Raw genomic sequence first — 11,739 nt, forward strand, 5'->3', positions numbered from 1 at the left:
AAGGAAGGAAGGAAGGAAGGAAGGAAGGAAGGAAGGAAGGAAGGAAGGAAGGAAGGAAGGAAAGAAGGAAGGAAAGAAGGAAGGAAAGAAAGAAAAAATATATCCAGAGGGTAACTGGGGTCTGAAAATTCTTTGACTTCTCATCTCCTCTGAGTCCAAGTCTGGCTCACATATATCCACTCAATAAATTTCATTTTTACTTGTTAAATTATCAAAAATATATTCCATTTTATTTGGGGGGAAGGCAAGTTTCTGTTTTACTGCTATGCTGTGCTATTGATGATGTTTTTTCAAAAATAATCCCAAATGAATGCCAATAACTGAGCTGTATTCCTAAGCTCATAAAAGAAGCAGAATGTGCATTTTCGAATAGCAACTGTATAATACAGATGTATTGTTGAGAGTGTTGTACAGTAAAATACTGTGGCCCCTCAGGAAATAGCAAGAGCAACTCAGGCAGAGTGGAGCTGAAGAGCGCAGGTTACTCCTCCTTTCTGTTGCTGTGTGTCTCTTCAGAAAGGATCATCTCAGGACTGAGGAGATGAACTCAGTTGTTAGCCATAATTTCTGTCTTTGTCAAAAAATTTAATTACATATAGTCTCTTCTTCTTCATGGAATTCTTCCCCTCCATATTTTCTCCCTCTTTTATTTCCTGATACACATTTTTTCCCCACTAAACAATAAATAAGGACAGAGACGCCAGGGTAGCGCAGTCAGTTAAGCATCCGACTCTTGGTTTCAGCTCAGGTCATGATCTCAGGGTCTTGAGACAAGCCCCTCATCCAGCTCCACGCTCAGTACAGAGTCTGAGATTCTCTCTCCCTTTCCCTCTGCTCATCCCACTGGTGCTCTCTCTCTTTCAAATAAATAAATATATCTTTTAAAAAATAATAAATAAGGACAGAAATTGGAACTGATTGTGATTACCTTTGTTCTTCTGTTCTTATATTAATCCTTCTCTTACTTCAGCTCTTTCTCTCGTGAGCAGGATCTGCACTCTCTATATATAGTCTCACAAACCCTGTGGTTATATATTTTCATGGCATAATCTATAGAGCAATGTTTAATGATAAAATGGCAGCACATTTCCCTTGGAGGCTTGCATCTAAGAATGTTTCTCCCATTTCTTTGACTTCAGGATTCTTACACCATTACTTATGTCAACCAACACAAGCACATAGAACTTTGAAGAGTTCTTGGGGAACTTGCATAAAATAAATCTGCTCACTGCTGGCACCAAGAGATCAAGAGAAAATGCAATGTAAAGGCACCAGATACATGTGTGACATAGAACCACTTCTGAATGGCTCAATATTAAATTTTATTTAATTCTTTGAGATACACAGGCCTTGAAGGATATTCTGAGAAGACTTAGTAACACTGGTCCTCTCTTCTTGGAGCATGTATCTCTTTCTTGTCTTCTGTAAGCTTTACTTCTGCAAGCAGCAATGAGTTCCAGGTCGTATGCAGAAAGCAATCCTAATTTCACTTTCATGGCACTCAACTCTACATCGGCCATTACCCTTTCTGCACTCTCTCCTCAAATCCAAGCTACCATATTGGGGATATTTCTTTTTGGCTGTAAGAAGGAAAGAATGACTGAAATTAGCAACTTAGCTGTGACACACCCATATTTTAAAAGGAGAAAGTCCAAGAAGTAAAAGATTTTCGTGTAGGTCAAAAAATATGTCCCCCTTCTAATTAATGACGGAAAATCCTATTGAGCCAAGTTTAAGTGAACGTACCTGAAAATCAGGGAAGTGTCTTGGACCTAAGTTAGGTCCAAGGGAAATCCTGAAAATCAGCAAGTGTCTTGGACCTGAGTTAGGTGTGCCAGCTTGCTTCCTTACAAGTGACTGTATAGTAACTCAAGGATAGTTCCCGAAATCAACAGTTCAAAAAGTGTTTATAATTGACCTCTCAGGCTTAGTCTCTACAATTATCCAATTGCATTTGAGCTCTCTCTTTTCTGCTCTCACAAACATTATTTAGACAAAACGTTGTACTTTTTGGGTTCTTCAAGAGATTTCTACTGCAGCTTGATTTTACTTTTCCAAAATGTTGAGAGGCAATGTTAAGCAATTTGTCTGAATTCCTACAACTTCCCTGGGTATTTTGGAATTTACTTCCACAAAGAAATTATCTAACTTATACACATGTCTGATGACAGCGTTGATTTAAAAAATAGGAATGACTAGAGGGTGAGGCCATTTTTGCCATTATAAGATTGCTAACATTACCAGTGCTCTGAACTACATGTTTTATCTTGTAGCTTGGAGATTGACTTTCACTTAAAGTTTATATTTATGGTAGTTGGAGATATTTGGGGAATTGGGAGATGTTGGTCTGATAGGTTGTAAGATTCATTCCAAGCCAAATATATTTTAACTTTATATTTCACAATATGTGCTGGCCCATGAGTTTTCAGAAACCCTATGTTTTCAAGTATTTTTTTTTATACACATCACTTTTGATAAGTAATCACCTTACTCATGTGGTGAGATTGAGGGGAACTGGTGTGGGAAAATTCTAAATATTGCCAATTGCTGACCAAAGGGCAGACTCAAATATTTTTGTATACTCGTGGTATGAAAGCAAATAAATTTTGCCACTAATTTCAACCATGAATTAGGTTTGGTGTTCTAATCAGTCCCTTTAAAGACCAGGCCTTTCTACCTACACATTCCGTCTGCATTTCCAAAAGTTTGGTGGTGAGTAGTGATACTTCTTAATGAATACCTAGACTCAAAGCTACATTATCTATATTATTGGTATAAATAGTTGATTTAAAACCTAACTCTTCTATTAAAATGACCTCTCTTCTAACTATAATTGAAGGAATGCAGAATATGACACAATTTACAGCAGAAAAAAATAGTTACTTTGCACAGATTAAATGTTAATTTCTAAATGTCATTTTTTATTGCATAACTTCTAAGGAATTGCTATTATCAAGCCCATGGATGATTTGCCAGTGACAGAAACCTGAATTATATTCACTTTAGACATGAGGACTGTCACACTTGTCACACCGTATTCCACCCTAAACTGACCTCACCTCTTCTCTTATTCATTGGTTGTCTTATTTCACCTTTCTAAAAATATTGTCTTCTTTCTTCTCATTTTGAGCTCTAAATATAAGTATTCCCCAAGCTTGTGTCTTTGGATTGCTGATATTCATCTTTGCAAGCCCCCCACCCACTCATTCCACTATTAGGCATACTCCCTGTGAAGCTCTAACTCAATCCCTAGTGCAGGGTTTCTCACCCTAAACACTATTGACCTTTTGAGTTGGACAATTCTTTGCTGTGGGATGCTATCCTGTTCACTGAAGAATGTTTAGCAGCATCCTTGGCTTCTATTCATTAGATACCAACAGTACCAGCTGTGACAATCTAAAAGTTCTCCAGACATTGCCTAATGTCTCCTTGGGGGTAAAGTTGCCTCTAATTGAAAATACTGTTTTCGGTGATTAAAATTACTGTTCTGGTGATGCCGTGATAAGCCAAACATATTGTTTTCAGCCTCAGATACATTGTTCAAATACTGTCTTTTCTCTGAAGTCTCTTCTGATCACTTTCAGGGAAGTAAGCTCTCTTTCCACTGCTTTCACAAAGCACTTCATATGTATCATTCAGACTGCATCTATTAACATGTTCACATGCTAGGGAATTTCTTTAAACAATATACAAAGTTTTACTTAATATATAAGCTAGAAATGGGCAAGATATTTCCTAAAATATATTTCAACCCACAATTTATTTTTATTTTCATTCACCTGCCATTTTGTTCTTTAGGCTACCATTGACCTCGTTGGAAACGGGGAAAATCATGACTGTTCTTTCAGCACAAAACCATACTATCCTGGGGCACCTTGGTGGCTCAGTCAGTTGGGTGTCTGCCTTCGCTCAGGTATGATCCTGGGATCCTGGGATCCTGAGATCAAGCCCCACGTTGGGTCCCCTGCTCAGTGAGGAGTCTGGTTCTCCCTCTCCCTCTGACCCTCTACCCTGCTCATGTTCTCACTCACACTCGCTCTCAAATGAATAAATAACAAATCTTTTTTAAAAAAACTATACTATTTTATATTCAAAGTACATGTTAGATTTAAAGAGAAGTGATTCTTGGCAATAACACATTTTTTTTTTTTTTTTTTAGTTTGGCAGATGAAGTAAAACAATACATGAGAATGAAACAATACCTCAGTTCTAGACATTTGGTGCATTTATAGCCTCTAAAAATGAAGAGGAAAGTTAAGTGACTTCAATGGAAATTTTCCAGTGTAGACAGTTGAATGGCTTTTATCTGGACATCTTTTCATCTGTAACTGTCTGAATGGAAAAAGAACGAGGTTTTCTACCTCAATTTTGAGTAAGGACTTTTATACTTTGCAAGTGAGATATAAAAAATAACTGAAGAATTCTAAAAGAACCATACATATGACATTTTATGAAATTTAAGTCAATAACCATACATTGGTGAACTGTAAGTTGAAAGACAATATCCTTATTGCTTTATTATTTTCTACAATGTCTATATTTCCTACCACATCTTTTCTAAATTTGTGGAAAAAATATGTATCTAGACTTTTTTTTTTAATTTGAGATTCTTTTTTGTCAGTAATGGTAGTTCTCTAAAAGTTTGGTTGATGTGTGTTTAACAAGGACAGTGGCCTTACTTTGAAAATACAAGAAAAAATATACAAAAAGTTAGTAACACTGATGTTGTAACTTTTGCTACTGTATCCCCAACTGGTTTTTAATTTCTAAGTCTGCAGGACACATGATTTTTTAGTTTGTTGATAAATGCATGAATAGCTTTAATTATTGGTAGGAGCACCTGATATAGCTGTTACGAAGAAAAAAAATAAGTGACTAAAACAGAAAAATGCTTGATATAGTGATCTAGTCATGCTAGCTATTGTTGAAATTAAGAGAAGAAAAAGATTTATCACATGTTCAAAGCTATATGAATCTGTATAGAATTCCTTTTTGGCCCTTTCTAGAACTGGAAAAAAAAATTCAGAGATCCTTTTGAATTTTTGAATGGAGGGAATTTTTGAATGGAGAGAAAGGAAGTTATTCTCTTAGTTAGATGAGCAATTAATTGTATTTCTTTGTTACTTCAATGATGCTTGATCTGATCTCTATTTAGAATTTTATCCACTTGCAACTTTTAAATGATAATTTGGCAGTTTATTATGTAAGCATTGTATACATTTTTAAATTGCCATGACTGACTCTATAATATTTACAATGAAAGAACAAGTTATTTACTCTCCTAGGCCTCTATTATAATTTCTATTGGGCCTAAAGAAATCAGTCAGGTACTAAAAAAGGAATATTTTCCTGAGAGGTAGAGAATTTGAGCCTAATTTTAGTGCCAATTAGGTAGACTTAAACTAATCCTTTCATCTTAATCTCTTTAAAAAGAAGGTAGTAGACTCAATGGTCTTTTCTTTTCCAAAATGTATTATTCTATTTCTGTACAATTCATACTTAAACATTAACTCAGGAGGAGAGAATCTTGTTACATACCTGATGTGAAAAGGTAGCCTTTGAGGGTGGGAAAAAAATCTCATGAAAAACATAGCTTGTGTACAAGGTATTACACTCAACATCCATGTGATCTGTAGCACTGAGAGAGAAAGGTAGTGACCAGAAATAGAGAAAGAAAGGCCAACAACAGACATGATTTGCCTATATACTGAGAACGGAATAGTAAGAAAGGCTTCTGCTCATTGGAGGTAGTATACGGGTATACGTTAAAAAGAACCAAAAAAAAAGCGCAAAATAGATCTTTCTCTAATACTGAACCATTTATTCCTTATCAGCTGATTATGCTAAAGAACATTTTTTTCCAGTAAAAATAGATTCTAACAAATTGCTTCAGAATGAAGCTGATGAGACTAATGTATTGATCTAATTGGGTTTTTTTAATTATTATGTTATGTTAGTCACCATAGAGTACATCATTAGTTTCTGATGTAGTGTTCCATGATTCATTGCGTATAATACCCAGTGCTCCATGCAATACGTGCCCTCCTTGTTTTGAAATCAGTTTAGATATATAGAAGAGTTGCAAAGGTAATAGAGGTGAAACTCCCAATATGGTAACATCTCACGTAACCATGCTTACATTATCAAAACTAAGAAATAAACATTGGTATAATACTATCAACTAAACTGCAAATTTTATTCACATTTCACCAGTTTTCCCACTACTGTCTTTAAATTTTTTTTTTTCTATTTGGGGGTCCAAGCCAGAATACCACATTGCATTTAGTATAAAAATCTTTTAATCCCTATGTTATTACCATACTTTTAACAAGAAACAACTTATGTCTTCTCAAATTCATTAGCACAAATAAGCCCATAAACATTTTCATGTTACCTGGTAAAACTGTGACCCAAAAGAGCAGAATAAAGAAAAAGAGATGAATCTTCATGGTGGAGTTTCTTAGGAAAAAAAAAAAAAAGTGTCACCAGATCTTTTTCAAGTCAGGGGTTTCCAAGGAAGAAAACAGAGAATCCTTTTATTTATAGCTTCTCCTGGGAAGTGATTTTAAATACTGAGCCTTATCAGTAGAGAGAACATTTGTATGCTTGGTTGAATTGTGCCATGCTCAAAGAACACAGTCACAAGAATTATTACTAAATTTTTCCCATAAAAGTAAAACCCACCTGTGTTACCTTAAATAGACTCTCCTGGAAATACAAACTTTAAGAGACTTGTAGAGGAAATGTGTTTGGATTGCTAAAACATCAGGGTGGAAATGTTATAGCAATACATTCCTCTATTATATGTTACATATGTTGCCAAATATTCTAATATTTTAGTATTAAATTACTGAACGTCTGGGCGCCTGGGTGGCTCAGTCGTTAAGCGTCTGCCTTCGGCTCAAGTCATGATCCCAGGGTCCTGGGATCAAGTCCCATATCGGGCTCCCTGCTCGGCGGGAAGCCTGCTTCTCCCTCTCCCACTACCTCTGCTTTTGTTCTCTCTCTCGCTGTGTCTCTCTCTGTCAAATAAATAAACAAAATCTTAAAAAAAAAAAAAAGGGGAAGATATTAGTGAGATAAATCTTAGCCTCTATCACTATTATTGATTGCTGGGTCTCAAATGGTACTTACCCTCTCCCTCCTCTACTGTCCATCCTAAATACCCTTCACCCTAGCTAGCACATCAGGAGGTTTGGTGGCTTTTCTGGAGATGTGATATAAGTCTTACTCCTTATAAGTTTGAACCCTTGATAATAATATATTTTAATTGATTGTTCCTGCACATATTTATAAACAATTATAATGGAGCAAGGAAATACCACAAGTGTTCTATATGTTCTGACTCTTCAGTTTTCTTGCATTTGTTCCAGATCACCCACAGGGACATCTGCTTTTGCTATGTAAAGGGTCTGAAATCACTTGAATCTAGAATCTTTCATTTGTTAACTTCAAAGTTGTTTCTGAAGACACCATGACAGGGTGGGTCTACTGAAAGATTGTTCTTAAAAGTTATGCATCCTCAAAATTTTTCGACTGCCTAGCGTTCAACATGATCTACTTGTAGCCACTAACTCCATGGTAGATGAAACTGGCTTTTGGAACTACACTGCCATAGAATAAACTCTCTGCGTGTGTGAATGAAGTTATCTAAGGAAGACGCAATGCAAATTTACCATGTACCTTCATGACAGTTATTTGGCATTGCTCAAGCTTTAATATTAAATTGTATTTCTTTATTCATTACAAAGGTATAAGAGCAGATGTTCTCACCTCTGAATGATGCTAGGGAATGATCTCGTTCTAGCTTCATATATCTGTTTGTTCCATTCTGTCATCCATTGTTTATAATAGTCTTATATGATGGCATAGAAAATGTCACAGATCCAGGGCAGAAAGAAATATTTTCCTGTTCATTACAGATCATTTTTCCCTGCCCATTAAGTCTTTTGCAATTCACATCCACAGCCATATTGCTATGGTGGTTTTTTTCTAGTTTTGGCTATTAGAAAATAGGAATAAATGAAATCTGTAATCCAGCCATGGCACATGAAATGTCTTGAGCCCTGTGGATTTAGAGCAGGGGTCAGGAAACGGCTCTCAGGCCAAATTGGCCCATTGACTGTTTTTATAAATAAAGTTTTTGGAACACAGCCCCACCCATTTGTTTATGTGTTGTCTAGGCTGCCTCTGTTCATGGCAAAGTGGATTGCAGCGGAGCTAGCTGTTGCCTGTAAAGCCCAAAATATTTACTATCTGAAATTTCACCTTTACAGAAAAAGTTCACCAACCCTTGATTTAGGCTTTTGCATTAATACTATATTTTCAGGAGAGAAAATGACAGACACCCCAAGATTACAACTTTGATTCTTATCTCTTCATCTCTACATCCTGAATTCCCCTTTCATCCTCCTCAATTATTATTAATTCAACAACTACTTGTTAAGAATCTACCAAATGTTAAGTTTGGCTTCAGGATCCATGGAAGACAAAAACAATAGGGTTCGTGCCCTTTGCTTCAGTATTATCCCTTCTCTGAAAGTTTTCCTGGAAGTTTCTCACAAACATGACTACCTCTTCCTTTGCCTTCCCTTAGCTCTTTATTTGTTTCACTCATTCTGCTTTTATATCATTGTATCTGTGTTAGGGTTCTTGGAAACAATATTCTAAGTCTTGAACAAAAAGAGGATCTGTAATGGGCGAAATTATCGCAATCTCTAATTTTGATTTTGTCACTCATCTGTATTTTCTCCTTCAGGTTTAATAATTATATCTTCCTTGAAATGGACCAGAAAATTGTGAAAATCTTTTCAACACAACACTAACTTGTCCTGATAAGAAATATATATTAAAGTTATACAAAATTGTGATAGGCCTTTGGAAATTTTACAAGATGACAGGAGGTTGAAATTAAAACTTCAGGGGTGCCTGGGTGGCTCAGATGGTTAAGCGTCTGCCTTCGGCTCAGGTCATAATCCTAGGGTCCTGGGATCAAGTCCCGCATAGGGCTCCCTGCTCAGCGGGGAGCCTGCTTCTCCCTCTCCTGCTCCCCCTGCTTGTGCTTTCTCTCTCTCTGTCAAATAAGTAAAATCTTAAAAAAAAAAAAAAAGAAATTAAAACTTCATTTCTACACATATTGGCACAAGACAAATATTTATGGTATTGATTTTATTTATTTTAGTTCCATCAACATGTCTTTATGAATCATAATGTGAAAGATGTTATTTTATTATATTTGCAAGCATTGTTTTCCTCTAGCTTATATATCACCTCTCCAAATTTTGTGGGGGAAATATGTGCCTCTACATATTACTTATACTACCAAAGACTGGATTTGATTATACAGAAAGTAAGAGCTTGCTAAATGATTGGAAAGATATCTTTAAAAAAATGTGCATGTTTTGAAATGAAGAGAAAGAGTAGTTAAAAAACTAATGGGAAGAATATTTTATTTTTTTCCCCTGTCCTTAAACAGAGTTTAAGGAGGCGTAAGCCTGCTGTATACATTTTTTTTTTTAATCAACTAATGGACAACCTCCTAGAGCTCTTATAAAGATTAATAGAGTCAATTCAAATAAAACACTTAGCAAAAGATTCAATACATGTGAATGGAAACATCATCTATTTAGGCTATTCTTAATGAAAACCCCTATTAGTGATGGTGTAAACCCGAAGCTCAAGTGGTCATTGGACGCAGAGAGTTGAGACTGTTAGTACTGGCTTTTTGTTCATTAAACTCAAGTGATGCAGACACAAGACTTAGAGAAATAGAAGCATAGAAAAGCACTTACCCTGAGCACTCTTATTTAAACTCGTATTATTATTTATCCTGTAATTTAGTTCTCAGAGGTTCAAACAATCAAGCATGCCTGGAATCTTCTCAAAATTAGAAACTTAAGTTATGCTCACTTTATCAAACAGGGGCCCATCTTTTGGCAATTCTTTTTTTGTTTTGTTTTGTTTTGTTTTGTTTTGAGAGAGAGAGAAGGGTCAGAGGGAGAGGGAGAGAGAGAATCCTAAGCAGGCTCCACACCCAGCACAGAGCCCCACATGGTGCTCGACCTCACGACTCTGAGATCATGACCTGAGCCAAAATCAAAAGTCTGCCTCTTAATGGACTGAGATACCTAGGTGCCCCTTCTGGCAATTCTTAATGTTTGATACTGTTTACTCACAAGTCCTCCTGGAAACAATCATACCCTTTGTATGGGTCCATGTTTGTTCCTGCTTCACTTCTCTAAGAATTCCTTACTTTGTAACTTTCCTTTTTCTGCTCCATAAATTGGGGATTCCTAAAGATTGTGTCTTCAGTTTTGCTTTTTTCTTCTATCCACATGTCCACCCAGTCATTCCATTAATATTTATTGGGTTTTTACTATTATATGTCACATACTCTTCTGTCCTCTAGGAAGATCAAATAACCAAACAGGTGCTTTTGCCTTCATGGAACTTGTTCAATACCAAATCTCACTCATCCTATGTCATGTCTTCCTTGAATACTTTTTAAAAAGTTATTATTTCTTCCTTTGACAGCAATAGTATTTATTTTGTTTTATTTCATTTCATTTCATTTTATTTTATGTATGTATGTATTACATATAAGCAATAGAAATTTATTTCTTAGAATTCTGGAAGCTGAGAAGTACAAGATCAAGATGCTGGCAGATTTGGCATATGGTGAGGGTCTGCTTCCAGTGTCATAGATGGCTATCTTCTTGCTGTATCTTCCCATGGTAGAAACACAGAAGGAGCTCTGTAGGACCCCCTTTATAAGGGCATTAATCCTATTCATGGGGGTTTCCCCTTCTTTTTTTTTTAAGATTTTATTTATTTATTTGAGAGAGAGAATGAGACAGAGAGAGAGCATGAGAGGGGGGAGGGTCAGAGGGAGAAGCAGGACTCGATCCTGGGCCTCCAGGATCATGACCTGAGCTGAAGGCAGTTGCCCAACCAACTGAGCCACCCAGGCTCCCGAGGGGTTCCCCTTCTTGACCTAATCACCTCCCAAAGGCCCTACCTCCAAATACCATTACATTGGGGATTAGGTTTCAATATATAAATTTTGAGAGGAAACAAACATTCAGTCCATAGCAGGCACCACTGTGGTAGAAGGTGTTGGTGTCTACAGGGAATATGCCCTTATCCAGCCATTCTTAATTTGCATGCAGAGTCACCTCCAGGTGACATTAGCCTCAGGATGTCAGGTTAGATTTAGTTCAGATACTCACTCTTGCTGAGATAAAACAATCATCCTCCTTCTTATTTCCATGGGAGTATTTTAAGGGCTGGAAAGCATTTCCAGTAACTTCCTTAGAATACAAGCCATCTTGATATATATCTTCTTTCCTAGAAGACTCCTCACCTAGATGTCTCAGGATAGTTACAGTAGATCAGATGTCCTTCTGTCTCTCACTCTCTTTTTTCATTGTTGTTGTTGAGGTATAATGACATATACCATGATATTAGTTTTAGGTATACAATATAATTATTTGATATTTATATACATTGTATTATATACATTTATATATCACTGTAGTAAGTCTAGTTAACATCCGTCACCATACTTAGTTACAAAAGTTTTTCCTTGTGATGACAACTTTTAAGATCTACTCTTTCAGCAACTTGCAAATAAGCAATACAATATTATTAACTATAGTCATCGTGTTGTACATTATATCCCCATGACATTTATTTTCTAATTGCAAGTTTGTATCTTTTGACCCCCTTTACTCATCATAA

The 11,739-nt window shown here is 36.2% G+C and overlaps 1 protein-coding gene across 1 annotated transcript; it reads right to left on the bottom strand.

Annotated features, from left to right (window-relative positions):
- Nucleotides 1–1,431: 1,431 nt before the first annotated feature.
- Nucleotides 1,432–6,449, bottom strand: LOC118001540 (beta-defensin 110). The gene is made up of 2 exons (XM_034991684.1): nt 6,395–6,449; nt 1,432–1,580 (listed from the first exon to the last, which is right to left on the bottom strand). The coding sequence occupies exons 1-2, from the start codon at nt 6,447–6,449 to the stop codon at nt 1,432–1,434; spliced, it is 204 nt and encodes a 67-aa protein (XP_034847575.1).
- Between the last annotated feature and the right edge of the window lie 5,290 nt (nt 6,450–11,739).

This window comes from Mirounga leonina, unplaced genomic scaffold, assembly GCF_011800145.1.
Source record: "Mirounga leonina isolate KUSES-001 unplaced genomic scaffold, KU_Mleo_1.0 Mir_53, whole genome shotgun sequence".
Taxonomy (NCBI): Eukaryota; Metazoa; Chordata; class Mammalia; order Carnivora; family Phocidae; genus Mirounga; species Mirounga leonina.